Source organism: Molothrus aeneus, chromosome Z, assembly GCF_037042795.1.
Source record: "Molothrus aeneus isolate 106 chromosome Z, BPBGC_Maene_1.0, whole genome shotgun sequence".
Classification (NCBI taxonomy): domain Eukaryota; kingdom Metazoa; phylum Chordata; class Aves; order Passeriformes; family Icteridae; genus Molothrus; species Molothrus aeneus.
Genome location: NC_089680.1, coordinates 27,760,352 through 27,785,589, shown reverse-complemented (window position 1 = coordinate 27,785,589; position 25,238 = coordinate 27,760,352). Strand labels below are relative to the sequence as shown.

Sequence of the window (25,238 nt, the reverse complement as noted above, 5' to 3'; positions counted from 1 at the left end):
AGTCTAAGTTTGGATTTAGAGGTAAAAACTTGATTTTGGTCGTCTTGGAACAAGATGCATAATACCCTTGTGATGTTCTATCACTGCCAGCTAACATAAGACTTGTTAGCACTTTTTATGATACTTTGCTGCAGTCTTAATCTCCTGTCACAGGTAGAGTGAGACCTTCATACAAAGTTTATTAGAAAAGTTCCCATTGAGTCATGAGGTGCAGAAGGGACGCGCTTGCCTTTTAAACTCCTTCTCAAAGAGGAGCCTGGTGTGGCTAGATCCAATCTTAATGCCAAACTAATAGTTTTAGGTCTAAGAAATTATAGGGTTGTCATTGAACCTTTGTACAGCTTTGTCCCACAGGATTAAGGGAGGCAAACCAGATCTAATAATATAAAAATGAATTATTTACTATAATTAATGATTAGACATGAAGATCTTAATCAGAATTATTTACTATGCATTATAGAAGTTAAATTAGGATAGTATAGTGTGTGCTATGTCGAAACAATTTTATTAAAGCAATTCCATTAAAGCTAGCAAAGAAACCCCCTAAAAACTATTAAGTAGAGATTGATGTTACTTACCTGTATCGACAACTGTGTCACCTTAGCATTTTTAGATAAGGACACTTTACCAGATCTGCCACATCTCCACCTCATTATCAGCATGTTAAACTTTGGTGTTGATGAGTCAAGCCGGTTTAGCATAACCCAACACTGAAAGCAGCATGACACCCTCTTTAGTTCACTATAGATAGCTTTGCAAAATAGAGCATTGTTCAAGTTGGTTCATCCCATTCCAGGCAATGCACCCTGCTGTACCACCTACCCACCATTACTTGGGAAGGCTTTCATTATTGATGTTCATTCAAATTCCTTGAAAGAAGGACATGTATATAAGCAGATGGACAGTGTGCGCATTACTGTCATCTTTGGTTTACTGGCAGTAAACATACTGAGCTGTTGGGAGACAGCTTATGTCTTCAAGGCCTTGCTTGTCAATAGAAAATACTATTTAATCTTTCTTCTTTCACTAGTAAACTGAGCAGTTGGTGACACAGGCACAAACATTAATCATATTTATAGCAGTTCTGAAGACTTGTTGAAATAATAAATGCTGTATTGTGCTCTTTGCAGACAGTGGCAAATCAGAGATGATGGAGTAATTTCTTTTGGCTGAGGTTAATTAGTCTCTTGAGTTCATTTTGGAATTGGGCATTTACATCCTTGCAGCTACCAGAAATGTAAGATGGTGTAGACTTGAACAAATAGAAGGAAGGAGGAAATAGGGGAGCTAGGTCACTGACAAGATGGTGGACTGTGAGATCAGTGCAGCAGGTCTGCTTCTAAAGGAGTAATTTTTATTAGATGAGACTTAGTCTAAAAGTGTGTGAACTGAATAGTTTTATAAGGCCTTAATGCAGATCCTGTAGATGGGGTGAGGGAGAAAGAGAGAAATATGTCACATGAACCTGTTGAGCTTGGAGTTTTTAATCTCTGAGTGTCCATGCTTCTTGTTCACAGCTGAAAGCTGCTTCTTTATAAACAAGCAATTATTTTTGTTCATCATGTGAAGAACAGATTTTCTATTAGGCTGCTTCATTGATTTTTTTGCCTGTGAAGCACAAGCTACAGTATTATCAAAGGTATTCAAAATGTTGCAATCCTTATTCTGCTGGATTTGTGGAAAAACAACATAGTTAAACATAGATAAATCTTCATGCAGTTTTGGTTAAATTCAGGAGCCTGACTGGGACTTAAATGCTAGCAGTTCTGAGCATGGAACAGTACTTTAAAAATAGAAGATAAATTAGAATACCCACAAGGCCCCTTGATCTGAAACCTGCATGAACAGGTGGTTGTTCTCTGCTTTGTTTGAAGGTCGTGCTCTCAGATCAGTGTGCATGGAATGTGTGCTCAGTAGGTCAGAGATAGACAGCTCTCCCCCAAACAACCCTTCCTCTCTCCTTCCAGCATTTCAGCACAGGTATGGAAAAAACTTGTGCTGACTGTGCTGGCCTTCACACATCAGATCCTTGTGTGGTCTGAAGCGCTTGGAGGAGGTGCATACAAAATACACAGCTGTCCAAGCAAGGCAAAACTGTCTGTCTCTAAAGCTAGTATTGCAAGAGGAGAAATGCTAATCATTGCCACCAGTCTGACTGCTGTGGGGAAAGAAGCTGAATTTACTGCTCACTGAGATGGGTTCTTTTTTGGGGACGGAAGAAAGGGAGTGTGATATTCGTGATAGACTCAGTCAACACAGCACATGGCACTGAGGAAGCTGTGTTGAAGTCTTCACTCCTGTTCAGGGGGATACCTGTCTGAAGAGGCATCCAATATAAAATTTGAAGAGTTCTCCATTCTGAATTCTGCCCCCTTCAAACTTCCATTTTATTTCCCTCACCTTTGTTCAGTTTTAAAATCGATTTTTGGTTCTCTGTCAGGCTCTTTCTGTGTTGGGAGGGTCACAAAGGGAATATATATATATTTTTCCGTTGCTGCAGGAAGCTGCTGTTGTGCTTAAGCACTTTCAAATAGTTTCCTGCAACCACAGAAGTGTTGTGCAATGAGAGCAAAGGGTGGGTGTGCCCTTGCCCTTCCTGCTGCAAGACAGTTGATCTTAACTTCCACATGAATTGGAATGTGTGGATGTTGTCAGTTTTCAAAGAGAATTAATTCTTGTGGCTTATTACATGAAGTGAACATACCATGTCTCTTTTTGTGATTACTTTCCCTTTTCGTTTCTATTTTCTCCATGTAATGCCATCAGCAGTTTTTTTTTAAACTGGTGATGTATTCACAGAAAAGAAAAACACGTTGTGTGCAAAAAAAACCTGGTGATAATGTTTGAAGTCAGGTATCTAGCTTCTATACCACTTTCTTGCTAGAACTGAGAAGCAGTCTCAGTACCAAAAATGTGGTTTAATTTTTTTAAAAATTTTGTATTTAAAAAAGGCTAAATTTTAAGTTCTTGGCAAAGAGGGTAGGAATTTGGGCAAATAAGACAGGAGGGGATCACTTCATCTGTATCTAAAAGCAGATTTGATTTCTTCAGTAATCATTCATTATGTATTGTTCACAGCCATTAACATTTTTTAATATTGTACTTTTAATGCAGATACAATATGTTCCACCTCTGCATGCGTGCCTGCTTTTTCTGACTTTCTGTGGATTCCTGCAGCAAGTGGATGTCTTGTGACATGCTTATTTAAAGGGCTTCATCACTCCCATGTTTAGTACAGAGATTTCCCAAGTGATAAAAAGGTAATTAACTGTTGAGGATTTATCTGTAGTGAGAGGATGCTCTCATTTTTAAACCTTTGAAATTATACATTTGAAGTGGTATGGCTAAAGACCCTGGCTCAGGAGGCTTCCCTTCAAGAGCCACCTGTTGCCTCAAATGCTTCTGCCACCCCCCTCCCCAAAAAGAAACCCTGTAAGTTGAAAACCAATCTTTTGAAGGCTGTGAATGATGTGTATTATTAAATTGTGAGAATTTTGTATGTCCTCCATGTTTTAGTGAAATGTCTTCTGTGAGTCATGATTTTCGATCTCATTAACCGTTTTCTTGATTGTTGACTTAAAATTATTGAATTACTGCAGCGCAGTGGGGCTGGTGAAAATAATTTTCAGGTGCATTGCTGATACACACATCAACAGAGAATTGTATTTAGACATGTTCTGTTGTACATGCTGGTGATTGTGGTTACAGCAATGTATAGAATGATTAATCTTATCCTTTAGAAGCCATGGCTTAAGATATTATCTGTATTAGGAATATAAAATAATTCTATTGAATCAAATACTCTGTTCATCAGTACCAGAATCACATGTCTTACAGCTAGTAGTTGTCATCTCCAAAACATCATCCTTACCTCAGACTTTGTTACCTATTCCTATTTATTACTTGGATAATTGGTTCGGCCATTTTTTTTATTGAGCCTTTGTTGTGTCAGACATCCACTCTAAGATGTGTGGGACTTGGTATAGGGGCTTTTGTTGTTCAAACAAATACCTTTGTGGTACTGAGTAACTTATCTACAAAAGTCGTTTTCTGAATATGTTAAATCCTTTCATAGAACGGTGAGAATTATTTACATTCTTTACAAAAACACAGAAATTATTTTGAATTACAATATGAACAAATCTATATACTCCAGAAAATTATACTCAGAGAGTTCTGCAAATAGGTATGCTATTGTCTCCCTGATATTTTGTCTCTAAATGCTTAGCTCCATCAGAAGAATAGGTCATATTTTAAATATACTAGATCAACAGTAGTTAATTTTTTTTGCCATGTTTAGTGTTTCTGTTGTGCTAATACAGTGGTCTCTGAATGGACCAAAGCAGGGAAAACTAAGTGTGTCTAATTTGAGACTTGTCTGATAAGAAAAACAAGTGAAAGTTTTGTTTTGTTTTCACCAGTGAGTGGTGACCTTGCGTTTCAGTTACTTTGCACGTGAGACTCTGTCCATATAACTGCTTTACTTACATGTATAAGGCAGAGGCCAAGAAAACATGTTTTCTATTTTCAGTGAAGAAAATAATGTAGGACTATTTCTTGGTTTCACCTGCTTTGTCTGCACTTTAACATAGTTAAAGACAAACTTGAAAGTTATTTAATTTGAAGTGATGTCACAATTTTACAAATAGTATCCCTTGAGGTTTTTTTTCACATTGTCATATGGAACCTTTGAAATTAGCACAACAAACAGAACAGAGTGAGTAGAGTATTTAGTTTGCATTTTTTACTGCATTTATTGCTATTTCACATTCTTAGGTGTGATTAAGTAAGGTTCCCTTCTTGGTTTATTGATTTTTTTAATATGGAAACAAAGAGGGAATGATGGGAGTTTTTTGAAAGGACAAATATGTTGTAAATACACAGACTTTATGAAGGAGAGGCAGGCACAAGCACATTTGTTTAGTACACTTCTGAAACTGGACAAGTTTTCAGTTAGGTTGACAAATTACATTTCCATTCAGTTTTGGATAGGCATAAAGCCTAGTGACCAAGATGAAAAATCTGTCAGTTCAGGTTAAGGTTTGAATAAACAGAGGGTTAATTTTGGAGTATTTTGGAAAAACTACTGTAGTAATTAAAGATGGCTCCCTGTGTTATTAAAGCTGTGAGTGTTTTATAAAAGCAAGTTGTAGAGCACAAGCATTATGTCTTGCATAATGTCGACAAAGGTAGTGTGAAATCTTTTAAATATAATGTTTATAGTCATGTGGTGGTTTTTTTCTTCTAAAAAACAATTATTCCTTGTTGAGTGAGGAGGGATGCTTTTTTTCCTTAGTTAATCATGGACTCATTACCTGTGCTACCTTGGGAGCTAAAAGCACATATCTTTTCAGTTAAAGGTGGCTGGCTTTGTAAATGAGGCACAGGAAATCTGTGTATCCCCTACATAAGGGCCTAAGTAATGTAGTGAATGACATTTGTGTCTAGACATTCATATTTATATATCTATAACACACTGGTTCTTCGTGTTGCTTAGTTTGGGAAGTAAAAGAATGGATTTTTCGCTTGGTGATGGTATCTTTTTTCTTTTCTCTTTCCTACAGAATTAGCATAATGGTAACACAGTCTTATCCTCTTGTTTATGTAATTGAATACTTTTGTCATCTCAAAACTCATTAAGTTAATGCTTTCCTTATTTAAGATGTTCAGCTTTTATTTCCTGCTGATATAACTGTTGTGGTTTCCATAGCACACATCATCTTTAGCCCACATTAATTAATATTCATACACTCATTCTTTCTTAGATAATTCTAGTTAGGAACAGAAAATTTTTTTTAAAATGCCAGAACATGTTCCAAACAGCTCTTTCCTGATAAAGCAGCAGAGTTCAATATAAACAAAAGCTGTTGAAAATCATGCATTAAGAATGTAACACCCATATGCCTATGCAGAACAATAAGCATATTTTTAACTTAAGGATTTACATTTTCAAGTAGAGTATCTTTATTAACCATTCAATATATTAAGCAGCAACATGTAGACCCTTTAGTGAGTTTGGGAATGACACCAACTTGACTAGTGCAGTTGAAGGGACTGAGGGAAGGGACACCAATCCAGAGGCCCCTTGGCAGACCTGAGAAGTGATTCCATGGGAAACTCATGAAGTTCAACAGCGCCAAGTGCACCTGGTCTTGCATCTAGGTTAGAGCAATCTCTAGGATCAGTACAGGCTGGAGGGTGAATGGATTTGAGAGCAGCCCTGTGGATGAAGTCTTGGGGATCCTGGTAGATAAAAACTGAGGTGTGAGCTGGCAATGTGCACTGGCACCCCAGAAAACCAATTTCACCATATTCACAGAAGCATTGCCAGCAGGTCAAAGGGTGTGATTCTCCTCCTCTGGTGTGTTTTTGTGAGACTGCACTTGAAGTCCTGTGTCCAGCTCTGGGGCCCCTAGCACAGGAAAGACAGGGAACATTTGGAGTGAGTCCAGAGAAGGGCCACAAAAACAATCAGAGGGCTGGAGTGCCTCTTCCATGAGGAAGGGCTGAGACAGTTAGGGTTGTTCAGCTCAAAGAGAAGGAGGGGTCAGGGCAACATCATTGTGGCCGAAAACATACTTTGATTCTAAAAAATTAAATATTTTTAATTGTCTTGTTTGAACCTATTCTGCATTTTCAGAATAAAAAATGCAGAATTCCAGGTGGTAGCTACTTGGAATGACTTCTAATAAAAAGCAAGCTTTTTGACTGTTATATAAGCTTTTGTCTTAAGCAGGGATTATACCAATTAAAATTATGATGCTGCCACAGAGAAGCAAAGATACTCTTCAACTGGCTTTTGGAATATGCTGTCTAATCTCACATTTTTAAACTTTTTTTTCATTATCAGATATATCTGTGGTTATTTATTACATTATTAATCTCCTTTGATTACATTTATCAGAGAGGACTGTTATTTTGATGGCAGATTAATTTTTTTTTTTTCTGAAAGTAGGTGGTCTTGGACGATCTCCCATTCCTAGATGTAAACCATGTCTGTTAGATTCTCATCTCAGCACTTTTTTGAAGTGTCTGCTTACAAAGAAAACTCAGCTGCAAGGTGCTATTTCTATCCTTCTCTTCATCAGTGCTAGGTTTTTTTGTCTTCTAAGTTTAAATTGGGAGTCAAATGAGTTGTACAGATCTCATTAAAACAATTCTTTTGGATTTCAGGTTTAATTAGCATATTGCAGGTGAGCACATGCTGTCTAAAATCCAGTGAGAAGTGATAATCCTCTATCTGGACTCCCAAGTTTATATTTTGTTTTTTCCTCTAATACTGTCGGTGGCTTTTCCTCTATGGCTGTGTGGTAAATTGAAGAGAAACTTAGCTTTTCATAAATCACCTAAGCTAGTTGCTTGTCTTCAAGTTCTAATGATTTTTCAGTGTCAGAACAGTACTGTCACTGAATATGAATATTACAAATAAAACCAAGTACAGTTAGTCAAGAAGTATTTCTTATATTTCTTTCAGACAGATGCTCTGAACAGAACCAGAACAAACTATGGCTTGTCTTACAATGACAAATATGGAAAGTACAGCAACTTCTACTGTCCACCAGAATGGTGACGTCCGTGGAAATAGCAGTGCACCCAAGCAGACAGAACCATTGCTTCAAGTGTTCCTTTATCATTCTCCTGGGAAGACAGAAGGAGATTACCTTCAATTTTCAGCTGGAGAATATGTTGCAGAAGAGATTTGTGCTGTTGCCTGTAAAGCCTGTGGTAAGTATATACCTAAGAGTTTATCTAATAAAGCCATGAAATCCAGCTTCCTACAAGAAAGTTTTCAACAATCCAAAGCTCTATCAAAATGGTGGCATTTAGACTGAAGTGCTAATTTCTCTGTTCTTTCAGATGTAGTTAGCAGCAGGCTGTAAAACTGTTCCCATTAGAATGGTTGTGAAGCTGAACTGGGTGACTGCCATGTTTTTTCAAATAATTTAAAGGTATACCATCCTGTAACTGAAAGTCTTCTTTCATTGAGCTAAGATACAGTTTGAATAATTAAATCATAGCAGGAGCTGCAAATAGCATGAATTACTTCCTGATGCAGCCCTGCAAAACGGATTGGTCCTGGAAGTTATGTGCATATTTTGTATATTGTACATGCTTAATCACTTTGCAGAAGGAAACTGTTCTGTTAGATATAACATGAATGCTTGTGTGTGTGGTTGATGCTCTTTGTAATGGTTTAGGAAATAAAGTATGTAAATAACAGGGCGGTATAATATAAATAAATAATACATTGATATCTAAGAATACCTTTGAATTGTTGCATTTACCTAGAGTCTAACATACACCAGGGCTGAAATCTGTAGTAAAATAATTCAAATATGCATTTTGTGTATACATCTTTCTTTGCAAAAGTACATTGAATTTTTTAATAAAACAAATTCGTTCCTACAAACTCTGGGTATGAAAGTGATCATCTTTTTGTTCTTTTTTTCTCTTTCATAGAAACCATTTGTGCTTAAATCATGAGTCATTGCTTCTTATTGTTTTTTTTTTTTTTTTCTGAGACGATTTTTTGGTTGTACAGCAGAACACATATGATTCCATACAGTCATGTAATGTTTGTTTGCAAGACTCATCTTTCAGGAGTAAGCTGTGAGTCAGAATACTTGGTTAAGAAGGGAGTGATTTGGGTAGTAAGCAAGACTGAAATATGACAAATTTGGTAATTGTTAATGAATTTTGTGATCTGAACAACTGATAGATCTTTTGACAGCAGAGCAGATTATATCCAAGTATGACTGCTGTTGGAGGCAAAGCAGGACTGCATCTAGGCAAACATCAGCAGTCAGAGAGTTTTGTTACGTATCTTTTAAAGAGTTCAAACAATTGAAAATTTTCCAGTCACTGCTAATTTGACATTAGATCTGTTATATCTGGTATGTATTGGCTATAAAAATATTAGTCTGTCTAAATATTTTTCTGCCAGTTTGATACATGCATGCAAAAGCTTGGCCATTTTTTTAAAAAACTTTATTTAAAAACAGTTCTCTGGTTTGGGAAAATATAATAAATATAAACATTTTTGTGAGTTTGTATTTTTATAAGGAAAACTGTACGTAAAAGTGACTATCACATTTTCCAAGCAGAAATGCAAAAATAAATAAGGTGTCTTGACATTAAATTTAAATTGATGAGTTAGTCATGGTTCAGTTCTTGCATGTTAGCTAGTTAATTGCCAAGTAAAAGATTAGAAATGTCACACCAAATTGAAGAAAAGGTATTGTTCTTAGTCTGAGGGGGAGAGTGGTATTAGAGGAACTAACTGATGATGGAAATGAAATATTTTAGAGAAATCGTTCTAGAGGTTGCAGAATCTTTCTGTTAGCTGTATCTTCATTTTAATTCTCACCCATCTGAATTGCAAATTTGCAATTTGTCAGAATTTCCATGGTACAACCCTTGAAAAATTCTGGTCTCTCTTGGAAAACCATAAAATGGCAGAGAGTTTTTAATGATAAGTAAAAGCACTGTTTCAAAGCATTTTATGTGACAAATGGTGGCAGTGTTTGCAGTCAATCAATGAAATGTTTTCAAGGCAGAGAGTGCATTGCATAATGGTGTGATTTGTAGTCTTTGCTTCTATGCTCGAGAAGAGATTCTGTGCTGTTAACAAGGGAATTCTATGCATGCTGAATTTCCAGAATTGACACGACTCAGTGTTCATGTAGCTCAGAGTTGTCATTGAGTGTAACTGTTCCCTGAGGGTTTGTTTTTTTTGTTCGGTGGTTTTGTTTGGTTTCGGGGGTTTTTTTTCGTGTGTGTGAGTGTGTGTGTGTGTTTGCTTGTTATTGTGAGGTCGTGTTGTTGTTTGGTTTTTCTTTGTTTGTCTTCCTTTAGGTGATAGGCTTTCCTGAAAATCCACCTGGAACATGCAGCCCCCCTGCTCTCCCCCACTAGCTGGGGAATGAATTAATCAGAACTCTGGGCAATTCTATTTTTCCAGGAAAAGAAATAGAAGCTTTGATTGACTATTCAGAAACCATTTTGTTGACAGGATAGTGACATTGAATGTGATGTTTAGGGTTTGGTAAGCCTCCAGTTTGTATGAATGATAATGCAAGATACTATTTTTATGTCAGAAAAGGCAAGCAAATTTTCATCTGGTATATGCAGGGCTCTATAAGTTTTAAACAGTTTACTTCCAGCTGTATGAGAACTAATGTATGTATTAGACTTTTATATAGAAAATTTGAGATTTTTATTAATCATTTAACTAATTACTTTCATCTTTTTATATCTAATGACTTACACGCTTGAGTTGAGAGTTTCATACAACAGTATTTCTATTGCAGACTCTGCATGACTTTAACATTTCATAGTGGTGTCATGGCTTGTTGTGATTTACACTTCCTGTTTCTTATTTTTTCTTAGAAGAGGGACACTACCTTATGAAAATATACTGTGTGGGAGAAAGGGTTCCTAATGCTAATAAAGAGGAGATACAGAAAAACTGTGTTTTCTTAGCTGCTTCAGGATAAATGAAGTAGTGAGACTTGTCTGGATGTGAAGCTCTAAAATCATAATGAGGAAAAGAAGACTCTACTTTTTTTTAGGTTTGAAACAGAAGTTTGAAGTATAAACTTATGCTGTGTTGTAGTCTTTTGTGATGTTATTTGACTATACTCAAGTATATATACTATGTACTATATAGTATGAATATACTATATATATATATATATATACACACATACTATATATATACTAATTTCTTTAGCCTTATGCAATAAATAAATAAATTTAAAGAGATCTTGTCATTGCAATATTCCAGAAAATTTACTTGATATCCCTTGCAGGAGAATCAAAGCAGTGAAAATTCTGATTAATTATGTCTGAGTCACTATCTTCTCTCTTAATTCCTCACAGATTGAGCTGATAGCATGGTTAATGTGGCGCAAAACTCCAGGGGAGGCTTTTCAGTACCTGTTGTGAATGGCTCTTATGATTTTATTTACCTTCACCTACATTTATATTTCTCCTAAGTTATTGCTATTGTTGACATATCTAGGCTTCAGCAGAAGACTTTTATTCCCCACTCCAGTTTTTAGACTTTCATTGTTTCTAGAGAAAACATTTAAATATTGCCGTTTTCTTCACTTTAAAAGACCCTGCAGTTAATAGTGGTGGTAAGAATTACATGAAAAGAAGTTTCTGGTCTCTCTGCTTTTGTCAGATTTTTGTGGACAATTTTTAAGACTCTATTTAATAAAGGCATTTGCTCTGTTTTATAATTGTTGAGCAATTGTTGAACAAAGCAAATTAATAGTTCTAAAGGGGAAGAGATAAAAAAGTGAAACTCCTTTTCTTGAAAAATATGCATGATCTCTGTGTTCTTAAATACTGCCAGTGAATGGTGCAAGTTACCATTCAGAACTATAAATGCCAAAATATGAGGGATGGAAGAGTGCAGAGTTTACTTTTCATACAAAGGAAGACAGGGGGAGGGCAAAATATAAGTATTTCTGATTTGTAGGGGGAGTTCCACGGTCATGTCTTGGTTAAAGTTTCAGAATGGCAATGGTAGGATCTTGGAATCCCTGTGGGGTTTTTTGAGGTATGAGGTGGCATGGTGATTGTGGTGTCTGTAATGTGTTTGGTCAAATACAGCAGCTTAGCATTTGAATTTAAGAATATGGTTTTGAAATGTTGGTCAGTAAGCATACATGGGATGGTTAGTAGTTTGGGTAAATGTATTAGGGAGGCTAACTAGGTCTCACTAGCTATATAGAAAATATTCAGCATTGCCCCGAATGGTGTTTAGCATCTAGCAATAGTCATGAAACAGGCTAGTGACTCTCACATACATTACACTGTAATTGATCTGAAATTTTTGGGGATACATACACCACACAGCCATCAAGCTGCTAAGTTGGTAACTGCTAAGTTACTGCTTTGTGGACAGCTGACATGTAGTATAGTATAGTTCATCCCACTTTACACATCAAATGAGAACCATGTTTAGTTGTACGGGGTAGGTTTCTTTTTATCGCCATAAAAAAATCCTCAAAACTTGGATGGATCAAATATGTAATACTGCACCATAAATTTGCAACATTTAGAATTACAGCCAATCTTTCAGTTATTTATCCCTTCAGTTTTATTCCTGTGGGGGATTGGTTTCGTTTTGGTTTCCCTTTCATTGCCTTATATAACGCTTTCCCTTTCTCTAGTTTCCTGTAAGTCTGTGACTCCTTTTCTTAGAAAATCATATGTTAAGACCTGCAGTTCTGGTATGTTTTGTAGAGCTTTGGTTTAAGAAGGTGTTAGATGACTGGCCTACAGATTTCAGCAGTTTAATCTTCACAAATATGCAACAGAACTCTAGTTCTTAGCCCTCTTACTAGACCCTTATAGAAGCAAACCCTTTTTTGTATCAAATTTATTAAGCTAGTTGCTGTTTAAGACTGAAATATGTTTTATTCCAAAGGGCTACGTGGTTTTATATGTTTCTTCTGATTGTCTTACATGCTGTTTAGATGTGGTGAAAGAAATGTGAGGTCTTCCCCTTTCAGTAGTTACCTACATGTGGTTCAGAACAGAAGAAGAAATAAAGGAGTTTTTTCTGCTCCTGGTTTGTTGCAAGGATTTCAATTCCTTCATTCTAAGTCTTTGAGCTGGAGTGTTGGTATTTTGACTTTTCCCAGAATTCTTTTGTCTCATAACGTCATTTTAAGTTACTTTTATTGTCATTACCTGTTTGTTTTTCCTTTTTTTTTTGCTTTCTTACCCCAAAGTATATTGTTTTAATGTAAAGTTTTCTTTAGCTATGACCTACTGTAACTTTGACATCGTAATTTTTCATCCTACTCTCTGGCCTCTCGACCTGTGTCTCTTTCTGTCTTCAGAATATGCATGTCAATACCTGCAGTTCATCCTTTTGTGCTATCAGTTTTCAGGCAGTTAACCTGTTTTCCAGATCTAACACTGGCATCATAGGGATGCATAACATTGCAGCACAGTACAATGCTGAGTCGTAGGCTATGTTTCAGCTGGGAGCATTAAAGTCAAATTAAAATTCTGGTGCTGCTGAAGAGTTGATGCTCAACTGATTTTTTTAGTTTCTAATTAAGTAGGATTGCTTGTCAGTTACCATTAGCATAAATCAAAGTTGTTGAGGGGAAAAAAATATTTTCCAGTTCTGTTTTATTTTAACAGTATATGTTTGGGTTTGTTGCAAACTGAGTTACTAAAATGAAAATGGCTAGTGGTTGTCCTAGTCACTACAATTTTCTTTGTATTGCTTTACTTCTAATTTTTAATCAGTCTAAAATCTTAAAATCAATGCTTAGTTGTAAAATCAATGCTCAAATCAAATGATCTGATTTTGGAAAGGCAGGAAAAGAAGTCTACTGTTGTAAGCTGTTTCTAAACTGGGAGGCTAAGAAGACATTTTATTAAATGTCATACAGAGAAAATGGGAAAATCTTGTTATCTAACAGTGGGTATAGGACAACAGGTGAACAAAGTCAGAGAGCATAAAGGAAGAATGAAAAATTTAACCAGCAAAGCAGCCTGCAGGTTATGGGATTGTGATTGCAGTGTTGTTGGCAGTACTGATACCTGTTGCCCATAGTAGTAGAGGACTGTGGCAATCTGCTGCTTTTAACCCACAATATTTTTAAAATATTTTGTGAAAACTGTTTCCTGCTGATGTGTGCTTCTCTGCCCCTCATGTAGGTATCATGCCAGTGTATCATAACATGTTTGCACTCATGAGTGAAACAGACAGAATGTGGTATCCCCCAAATCACATCTTCCATGTGGATGAAACAACCAGGCTCATCCTAATTTACCGGATAAGGTAATCTAAATAAAATGTTGTACACTTTTCATGATAAAACAAGACTGTGTGAGAGAACACAACCAATATGATATTTAGTTGAACTGTAGTCTCTTAGAAGTTATGGACAGATTGCTGGCTTTTTCTGGAAAACAGGGAGCTAAAAGAATCAAAAATACTGGAGTGATATGAATTTTGTACTTTATTAATTTTCTCTATCCAATGTGTTTACCAGTGTCATATTGAAGAAACAAACAATAAAAATACACTAGAAGTAAAAAGCTTTCTTAATAATGATGCATCTCATCTCCTCTGTGCTTGCAGGTTTGAAATAAGTAGTAGTTTCTGAAATGCAGAGTAATTGTCCTGCATAGTCAGACATGTTTCTGCAATGCAACCATTTTTCCCTAACCTTATAATTGAATGTGGACAACTAAAACTGTAGTCACAGTTTTCATTTTGTAAACTGCTTAATTTATTTACATCATATAATTTGGCCCAAATGTTTTTTTGGGAACTGTTTCAAAAGAAGCTGGAAGGCACTAATAAAATTCTCTGTATTCTTATTAGTGAGAATAACTTAGCAAAGGTTCTCATTCCTCTCAGTACAGTTTATCACCTTGCTAGAATACTATGGTACTTTAAAATATCAATAACTGGATCTGAAGTCTTCATTGAGTAACTGGGGTTTCATAGTGCTCCTTCAGATCAGCAACACTAGTTACATGTATTTGAGAGCAGTAAAGTCTGATGCTGGTAAAATATCTGTTTATTAACATTTGCTTGAATTTATTTCCTACCAGGTTTTATTTTCCCCACTGGTATTGCAGTGGCAGCAACAGAGCATACCGGTATGGTGTTCTTCGAGGAGCAGAAAGCCCCGTCCTTGACGATCTTGTCATGTCTTACCTATTCGCACAGGTATGCTTTGCTCTCCTGTTTTTAACTGCAGATTGGTGAGTGTTATTAGCATCTATTCCCTTTCCATCTTCTCCTAGTAACTCTGTAGGCTCTTGAAAGCCTGAAGCCCTCTCAAGCTGGAAATTAAATTCCATGCCCTATTGTGTATTTGGAGAGATGAAGTTCAAAACAGTGCTTCTAAGCATGATAGCAGCTGGTATTCCTTATGAATAAGTACATCTTTTTGTGGATGAAGTAGGTCATTCAGTCTTTAAAGAACCAAGCCAATAAAACCCTCTAAACAAACCAAATATAAACAATCAAACAACACAACCACAGCTCCCCCTAACAACTGCACCCCAAACCTCCATTCTTGTTAAGCAGCAGTGCACCAGATTTCATTTGCTTTCTTGCGTTCTTTCTCAGTGGCGAGCTGATTTTTTGGATGGATGGGTACAGATGCCTGTTACTCACGAAACACAAGAAGAATGCCTTGGAATGGCTGTTCTAGATATGATGAGAGTGGCCAAAGAAAAGGACCAAACCCCAATGGCTATTTACAATTCAGTCAGGTGATTCCATAATTTGTAACTGTTTCACATCTATCTCATGCCTAAATGTTATATTTTTGCGCGTTAGTGTGTAGGAGAAGGTGTTCACCTGTTGGCAGTTGATGTGTTGATGTAAAATAGTTACATAATTTTACCTATTATGTAAACTAGAAATGAATAAAAAAATTGTGTCGTGATGACCATTTATGATTTGGAGACATGGATTTGACTCTCTTGATGAAAGGTAAGGCAGCAGCTTATTGTGCAAGAAAATATGTAAGCAATAATTTTAGGTGAGACATCTTCTGGATGTCATCAGATCCAAGCCCCTGTTCCTGTCACAGTCGAATTCAAAGTTAGGTGAAGGGACTCAGGGCCTCATCCAGTCAAGTTCTGAAAATGTCCAGATATGGAGATTCCCCTGTAATTCCTTTGTCCTCTGCATGACCATGGTCATTGTGAAAGATTTTCTCTGTACCTAATCAGTCTCCTCTGTGATACTGATAATCCTCTCTTGTCCTTTCGTATTGATAGATGACAATTAGTAGAACACCATACTTGGGCCTACTTTTCTCCAGGCTGAACAAATCAAGCTCCCATATGCCTCTTCTCTCATGTCATGTGCTCCAGGCTCTTAACCATCTTGGGCAGATCTCTGCTAAACTTTCTTGAGTTTATCAACTCACTTGGGTGTATCAATCCTATCAGTTTCTACTCCAGCTGAGTTAATTCTGTCCCTAACATAGGAACTTCACTGACAACCAACCACAGTTTTTTATTCTACCACCTGTATTTTCAGCCAGGAAATCTGTCCTTTATCCATGTAATTGCCATGGAGTATCCTCTTTACAATTTCTACACCAAACAGAGCAATTTTGTAACTTCTGCTGCCTTACCTTAGAACTTCTCTAATGAAGGAACAGATATCTTTGAATTATGGAAAATGCTTTATGTAGTTTATGTCGCAATTAAATGAAGGAAAAAATGGAAAATGGAAGAAGACAGGGGGCTCTGTTTGAAAGATCTAAGAAAGGATTTTTGTTATCCTACAGTTGTAAAAATAACAGTACATTTAGAAAAGGTCTTTTCAATGTTGACTTGTTTAGCACAGAACTAATTATCTTTGCTGGATTTAATGGATAAAATTAGTAGCTTTTTTTGTCTGGTTATGTATTCACAGCTACAAAATGTTTTTACCTAAGTGTGTGCGAGCAAAAATCCAAGACTACCACATTTTGACGCGAAAAAGAATAAGGTACAGGTTCCGCAAATTTATTCAACAGTTTGGCCAATGCAAAGCTACTGCCAGAAACTTGAAACTTAAGTATCTCATAAATCTGGAAACCCTTCAGCCTGCCTTCTATTCAGAGGTTTTTGAAGTAAAAGAACCCGGTGGAGGTCCTTCTGGAGAGGAAAGTTTTGCAACCGTTGTAATAACTGGAAATGGTGGTATTCAATGTTCAAGGGGAAAACTTAAAGACTGTGAGACACTTGGAGAGCAGGTAATTTTAAAAAATTATTTTAATAACTTGTTATGGAACAGAGTAGTAAGCTTGTTTTAGAAGTTCTGATTTACCTCAAGCAAAGTTGGTAGGCAAATTTTACTTCACAATGGCATATAAAAAATGTGAAAATGTAATGACCATGCCCCCAGGTGTAGATAAAATGCAGAAATTCTCCAAATCTTCTTTGAAAGCAGTGATCTAAGGACTCCAAACAAGAGGCAAATTCTCCTATACCTCTTTCCTGCTGCAGTTAGAAACCTACCAGTGTCTCAGTTAGCAAATTTAAAATGACATCTGTGTGATTGTGGAGTCCCTATAGTCTTTCTTCAGGAATTAGGTGCTTAGTGGTTCCTATAAGTGCTAGTAATCACATACGGCTGCATTTTTATTTATCGGTATTATTTTGTGTGTGTGTGTGTGAGATTTCCCATCATGACTGTTCATTATGTTGAGTTTACCAAAACCCGATAGAAACTCAAAACAGTGTACATTGAGAGTGTGGGAGTTATGCAAAGGTAAAAGTAAAGGCAAACTGGAGTATGTGTGTTTTTCTCAAAATAATTTCATTAGTTTGGTAATTTTGATTTGTAATATGTAGCAGACAAGACCAAAGTACAAAAAGTTGCATTTCTATAGTGTGCTGTAATAATTTGTAAAAAATTCTATATGCTAGTGGGGTTTTTCAATACTTAGCAAAAAGTAAATCTGATTACATGCCCATATTTTTTGAAGTGTGGTGTTCTTGGAATATTTTAGATTGACAATTACTTCATTAATAGTTGCTATGTATCAGCCCTCTGCCTTCCCTAATTTTCCTGTAAATGCAAATTGCTCTGACAGGAGCTGTAATAAATGTCAGATTCTGCAATTTCCAGTTTTAGGTGTACAAAGTGTATGCGTACTATGCTGTTTGGGCTTGGCAACCAAGCCTTTAGTAAGCATAGCATTTGAATGAATAATGTTTTTTATAAAGATTGCCAAATTATTTTTTCATAATTAAAAATATTATCATCCTATTATTGACAGACACTGCATATATTTTCACTGGTAAAGAAACTATGTATAAAGTTGGTTTTGAAAACCGGATTAATTAATATGGATGCTTGTAAACATGATTGTAACTTGTTTCAGTAAGCTTTACCGATGAATTGTTACTTAGATACTGAACTGAAAAATAATTTTTATTTATTTGTATGTAATGACATATGTGGAGTAGATTGTGAAGAAATTTGTTTTGCAAGTTTACATTTTCACCAACCAGAAGAACAAGTAGATAGGACTTGAGAGGACTACTGTACATTTTTCTTCATCCCGCTACAGATTTGCAGCTTGTATCACTCTGAATGAGGTTATGACATTTTGTATTGTTAACAGGCTTTCTAAACCTGTTTAATCAGGATACCAATAATAAGCTCACAAAAAAAAAACCTTCTCAAAAAAGTAATCTAAATGTTCCACTGTTCATAAAATACTACAGAGTGAAGAAATATCTACAATGATAAAAACCCAAGCTCATATGTGGATATTTCTGTTCATGGTTCCTGGATCTCTGTCTGTTCTTCAACTTATGTTCCTAGTCATGATTCCATAAAGGAAAAAATCCTTTATTTGCTTGTAATTGGCATGTTTAAGGTTTTATAATCCTCTTTGTTGTTAGCTTACAAGTTCAGAATTGTAGAATGCTACAAATAGGTGAGGATTTTTAATTGCCATTTATGTTATTACTGAAATTATATGATATTTGTTGCAGGATTTACAAACATACTGTGATTTTCCTGATATCATTGATGTCAGCATTAAACAAGCGAGCCAAGAAGGCTCCAGTGAGAGAAGAATTGTCACCATTCACAAACAAGACAGCAAGAATCTGGTCTGTTTACTTTGGTTGCTGTTCTTTCTGATAGATAATGCTTTGAGCAAGCTGTGTGATTGTTGTATGCATAGTATTGTATAATCCATGATTACATTAATAAGCATGAGATAAAACTAAACACTATCAGCAGTGTAAGGGGTGTTATCAGAACACTAATGGTTTTCTGCATTCAAAGCTATGTGCTTGAAATGAAATAGAAATAGAAATAGATGTTTATATCTGAGGAAAATTTCTGGTACACAGACTGGTTCTTTTGTTTATTAGTCTTAAACCTGAGTCCATGGTTTCAGTTCTCAAGTGTGCTGTTTCCATGGTGTCCTGATAAGCTGTCTGCTAGAGACCAACACATTCAAAAAAGCTTCAAAATGTTCTGAGGAATGATGATACAAAATAAGTATCAGGACAAAATTAATGTTACTGCTTTTACTGTGAAGAAGATCTTAAGAAAGTGTTTTATACCCAAATGTAAAAGGTTTTTTTACTTGAACTACAACCTTGCATTTGAGTTAGGCTTTCTAGCAGGCATAACTATCACGGAATTGTGGGGTGGGTTGATCCTGGCTGGGCACCAGATGCCCACCAAATCTGCTCTAATCACTCCCCTCTTCAGCTTGAACAGAGGAGAGAAAATGCAATGAAAGGCTTGTGGGTCAAGATAAGGATAGATATCACTGACGTATTAACCATCATGGACAAAACAGAATTGACTCAGGGAAATTAATTGAATTTGTTTCAGAGTAGGGTTTTATTCTCATTTTTTTAATGAGAATAAAAAAATCCTAAAAATATTTTCCCACCACCCCTCCCTTCTTTATGGGCCAACTTTATTCCTTATTCTCTACTTCCTTCCCCTCAGCAGTGTAGAGCATTGAGAATGGGAGGTATGGTCAGTTAATTGCATGTTGTCCTTGCCTCTCAGTCTTCCTCAACTCATCCCCTGCTCCAGCAAGGGATCCCTCCAATGGTGGAGAGTCCTTCATTAACTTCTCCAATGCAAATTGTTTCCACAGGGTGCAGTTCTTCATGAACTGCTCCAGTGCTGGTCACTGCCACAAAGTGCAGTTCTCCAGGAACAGGCTTCTCCACAGCTCCATAGTGGCTCATGGGGCCACAAATCCTGCCAACACCTATGTTTCCCTGTAGGCTTCCCATGGGCTCACAACCTCCTTGAAGCACATCCTTCTTCTGTGACTTGAGGTTCTTCATGGGCTGCAGGGGGATCTCTGCTGCACTATGAACTTCCATGGGCTGCAGAGGCATAGCTGCCTCACCATGGTCTGCACCATGGGCTGCAGTTGTTTCCAGGTCCTGGTCCACTTAAAAAGGAGTTTAAAGACACTAAATTCTTGACACTTATTCAAAAACACCTCTTTTTATTGGTCTCTAGCAAAGAACTTGCCCAATAATTATGCTCAGCTAAGTATGTCTCTGGTGTCACAGGCAAACACATACTAAAGCCTGTTCTCTTGGGTTACACTACTGAATGAAACCTAGGGTGACTCAGAAAATGCTTCTCTGTTTTTGTTTTATTTGCAGCAATTAATATGTTGTTGCAGATTAATGTAATTTTTTCCCTGCTGTTATCTGTTAATCATACTGTGCATAAGACCTTTTTTCACACCCATTTTCCTTTGACCACACGATTTTTCTCCCTGCTCCTCTCCAGTGTACCAGTCTTCATAGTAGTAAAAGGTCATCTTCTGTCTGTGATCCACCTGAGGATGCCAGTTTTTGCTGACTAGTAATTAAGTTTTCAGGCAGGTACTTTCCTGGAGATTTTTCTTTTCTGCTTGAAGGCAGACATATAAATCTTTGATAAGTGAAGGCTTTCCTTTAGGGAAATGAACCAGACTGTATTGGCAGTGCAGTAGGTATCTGCATGCTGACTTGTATCTACTTGTTTTTCCCTTTCAAATGCTTTCATATTGACATTCCTCTGCTGTTTCATCTATTTAGATTAAGGGGTTTTGTTTTTAAGGCAGATTTCATAGAATCGTGGAATGGTTGGAGTTGGGAGGGACTTTAAAGATCAACTGGTTCCGACGACCCTGCCATGGGCTGGGACACAGTTCATTAGAGCAGATTGCTCAAAAGCCTGTTCCAGTTATAAGGCATCCACAGCTTCTCTGTTTTCTTTGGTTTGGATTTGATATTGAAAGTTGCTATCAAGTTTTGAATCATAACAAGAAGGTAGAAGGTACAAACATCAGTTAAAAACTGCTTTTATTAATGACTTTAATGTGCACATATATGCATATCTTTTATAACATTAGCATATTCAGGAATTTTTTGTTGCCTATTAAAGATTGAAATTCTCTTTCCCTCCCTGCCCCACATTGTTCTCTGGCAATTGAACAGGAGGCTGAATTTCAGTCATTAAGAGAAGCTCTCTCCTTTGTATCATTAATTGATGGATATTACAGATTAACAGCGGATGCCCATCATTATCTCTGTAAAGAAGTAGCACCACCATCAGTCCTTGAAAATATCCAAAGCAACTGTCATGGGCCAATTTTGTAAGTATTTTTTTTAGTAATATGACAATTCAATATTTTTTTGGAAGATGAGCTTTAGTTGTCTGTGAACTGTGGTAGGCATTTTAAAGTGGTTTTAATTGCATTTATGTAACTAAAATGCTTTATATTTTTCATCTTATTTTTCTCTTGTAAAATACAGTGCCTTTGTGACATGTTTTAAAAATTAAGTGGAAAGATAATTCCTTGATAGAGATAGAAATAGTGAGTTAGCAAGGCTTGTTTAAGAGGAAATTAGTTCTTATAATAATAATGAATGTCTTTTATTTGAGCTCTTTTTTCTTGTTAGCCATTTTCCTGGTTAAACCCACCTTTTTCAGCCACACAAATGTTTTGCTAATTTAAACTTATTTGTTAGGTAATTTTATTATAGCTTCTTTCATAATGCATGTTGAAAATCATATCATAAGCTATGGCGAATATGCTTTTTTAGCCCTTAACATTTCTTATTGGATAAATAAGTGTGATGGTTTAGTATGAAAAAATTTTAATATGCTGCTCTCTCTTTAAGCAATCACCCTATATATTGGAAAATAAAGGGCAGAGAGATTATCTTAAAGAAAGCTGTACAAAATTGAAAGTTTTAATTATTGTTCTATTAGATATTTGTTAATATTGCTCATTATTCAACATCTTATCTATCTGCCTTTTGCAATTATGCAATATTAAACATTTTCTTTTTACTGCAGCATGGACTTTGCTATCAGTAAACTGAAGAAAGCGGGTAATCAGACTGGTTTCTATGTCCTTCGCTGCAGTCCTAAAGATTTTAAAAAATATTTCCTTACCTTTGCTATAGAGGTTTGTATTCTGTCTTAGTGCCTGTTAAATTTTTGTTGTGATATAACAATGAGCCTGAGATGTTCAGTAAATTATTCTGAATTTTCCTCCAGAATGTTTGTCTGGTATGTATATTCTATAGCTACTTTTGTCAGACAAGGCAATTTTCAGGGTCTTGTGAGAAAGGTCAGAATTGATACAGAATTGCTAATGCACATGCCACATGCCTTGGAGACCAAGGGAAGAGAGCTTAAGAGTTCTGGAGATAATGACATGGATCTTGGGACTGTGATGTTGGGGTAAATATTTGAGAGATGGAGCTGGAGCAATCTGATGGGTTTTCTGTTTTTTTAATGTTTGGGGATTTTTACTTGAGTTTTTCCTGGGTTTTCCACATACCTCCTCCCCCCTCACAAGTGGGGCTTCATTAGATTGGGTATACAGACTTTGACAATCTGAGAGTCCCTCCTTCACAGGTTCTTCTGGGTTTGGGTATTGTCTTCATCCCCAGTACTGGGCCAGCCATATTAATTTGCAGCTGTTACATCAACACAAATCTCCTGGGTATTTCTGTTGTTAGCTAGAGAGAAAGCCACCCTGGAAATGCATATGTTACTTAGAGAACCAGATGTACCTGTTCTCTCTGGCATTGCAGCTCGTGATGATATAATGCTTTATTATTGCTGTTAAATAATTTGATGATCTTTTTTCAAGAATGGATTATCTTTAATTACATTAGCAGAGCTCCCTTTGTGGTTTTTGCTAGGAAAGGTAATACTAGAATTTTCCTGCTGGTATACAGCGAGCTAGCAAGTTTGCTAATACTGTCAGAGACAGGTACATCTCTGAAAATGACCAAGTAATGCTGATGTGTGAATGGAGAAATGTTATGTCCAGTCAATGAGGTATGTTTGGTAGGGAATTTCATAGACAAAGAAATCAGTTCCTGAACAAGCTTAGAAAGGCAAAGTTGAGAGTCAAGCTTGTGAGAGAAGACTACCATTGCCTTTAAGTGACTTTACTGCAACTTTTTTTTTTCCCTGAGGCTTGTGCAAGTCATTGGAAGATGTTTTATATTCAAAATTTGTTGAAACATTTGTTGCAGGATTGAGATACAGGATCACAAAAGCACTATTAATAGTTCATCTTGCTTAAAAATGTTTAATGGTATCTTTTCAAGAGTCTTTGTGAAAAAATTCAGTGCATATTAAAAATACATATTAGGAAGTAATTTCTTAGAACTGTGCTGGAGATGACATGAAAGCAAAATTACAGCTGAGATCTCCAAATGCCTGCCAAACAAACATGGAGCATAAGCATTAGGGCTATTGCTTCCAGCAAAATTTTGTTTTGATGCAACCCCGTGTCAGGGTGAATGAGCTTTCCATAATAGCTCTAAAGGATTTTTCCTAGGATCCATTATCTGTTTTCTCAGCTCTATCTTTTCAGATTTCATTAACATTTGTTTTTCTCTAGTATCAACATGCTAGTTCCAGTGATGGGAGTAGAGTCATATTTTCTCAGAATCAATATTACATAGTGAGAACAAAATAACAAATTATGATCATATTTTACTGAGGCATCCTTTCTCTAATTAGTAGAGTGCTATACGTTTAGATAAGCTTTCGAATATTAAATATTAATCAATTTCATTTTTAATGGAATTATTTTCTGCAGCGTGACAGTACTACAGATTATAAGCACTGCTTGATTACGAAGAATGAGAACGGAGAATATAATCTTAGTGGAACCAAGAGAAGTTTTAGCAATCTTAAGGATCTCTTGACCTGTTACCAGACAGAAACTGTCCGTTCAGACAGCATAATTTTCCAGTTCATCAAATGCTGTCCTCCAAAACCAAAAGGTAAGAGAGAGATTATTTCTAAGCAGAAAGTTTTCTATTTTCTAGATTAAAGACTTAAAAATAAGTTAATACTAAACGACTCTCAGGTAGATGCATGATACAAAACTGGGAGGAACTATTGGTACCCTTGAAGGCAGGGAAGCCTTTTAAAGAGACCTCAGAGAAGGGGGCAATGACCTATCATACGAAGTTTCATATGAAGGAAAATGCCAGATTCTGAAGCTCGGATGGGGCAACCCTGGATGTACAGATTGGGGAATGAGTTGCTGGAGAGCAGTGCCATGGAAAGGGACCTGGAGTTTCTGGTCTGTGGCAAGCTGAACATGGGTCAGCAGTGCCTTGGCAGCCAGGAGAGCCAAGCATGTCCTGGGGGGCATCAGGCCCAGTATGGCCAGCTGGGCAAGGGAGGGGATTGTCCTGCTGTGCTCTGCACTGGGGCAGCCTCACCTCCAGTGCTGGGGGCAGCAATAAAAGAGTGGGTGCCACAATAAAAGAGAAGTATAAAACTATTGGAGAGCGTCCAAAGGAGGGCCGTGAGGATGGTGAAGGATTTGGAGGCGAAGCTGTATGAGGAGTGGCTGAAGTAATTTTTTCTGTTCAGCCTGGAGAAGAGGGGAATGAGGAGACACCTCACTGCAGTTAAAACTTCCTCATGAGGGGAAGAGGAGGGGCAGGCACTGATCTCTGCTCTGTGGTGACAGTGACAGGACCCGAGGGAATGGCCTGAATCTGTGTCAGGGGAGGTTTAGGTTGGGTATTAGAAAAAGCTTTTTCACCCTGAGGGTGGCTGGGCACTGTAAGAGGCTCCCCAGGGCAGTGGTCACAGCACCAAACCTGACAGAGTTCAAGAAGTGTTTGGACAATGCTCTCAGGCATGTGGTGTGACTTTTGGAGATGGTCCTGTGCAAGGCCAGGAGCTGGACTTGATAATCCTTGTGGTCCCCTCCAACTCAAAATGTTTTGTGATTCTGTGATACATTTGCGTGGGTTTTTTTAAATTTCACTGATCTATTTATTCATCTTCTTAGTCATAGTTTCCAGTCATGGTGTCTGCAAAATTTTTGTGTAAGATAATCTTCAAGAAGCAGTCATGGTAACATGATTTTTGTGTAAGATAATCTTCAAGAAGCAATCATTTTGCTTTGTGATTAGAAGCAAAACTGGTTTCTTAATTGCAGTGGATTGTGTGCCGCAGCATTTCTTCTTACGTCAATTGTTTTCATGTCTTGAGAAGGAAAGAGCTACTAAATGAATAATTTATCACTGAGAATACTTCCATAGGCAATGGAACCAACAATGTCAGTGAATTTCTGTCATTGTTGATCTTAGCTGAGCTAGGTCAAGTCTGCAGTGTGGTTTCAGCTCCTTTTTAACACTAAAAAAATACACATGGAATAGGGCTTCTTCCTGAGGAGGGGATTTTTCTTGCATTTGCA

General features: G+C 36.8%; 1 protein-coding gene across 1 annotated transcript in view; it reads left to right on the top strand.

Annotated features, from left to right (window-relative positions):
* JAK2 (Janus kinase 2) overlaps positions 1-25,238 on the top strand; it is an 87,338-nt gene that overhangs the window by 35,793 nt on the left and 26,307 nt on the right. Inside the window, exons 3-11 of the mRNA XM_066568922.1 lie at positions 7,475-7,725; positions 13,693-13,816; positions 14,599-14,716; positions 15,122-15,267; positions 16,427-16,748; positions 18,502-18,621; positions 20,983-21,140; positions 21,848-21,959; positions 23,616-23,802. Coding sequence (XP_066425019.1) covers positions 7,506-7,725; positions 13,693-13,816; positions 14,599-14,716; positions 15,122-15,267; positions 16,427-16,748; positions 18,502-18,621; positions 20,983-21,140; positions 21,848-21,959; positions 23,616-23,802 — 1,507 coding nt within the window. The 5' untranslated portion in view covers positions 7,475-7,505. The remainder of the gene's footprint in view (positions 1-7,474; positions 7,726-13,692; positions 13,817-14,598; positions 14,717-15,121; positions 15,268-16,426; positions 16,749-18,501; positions 18,622-20,982; positions 21,141-21,847; positions 21,960-23,615; positions 23,803-25,238) is intronic.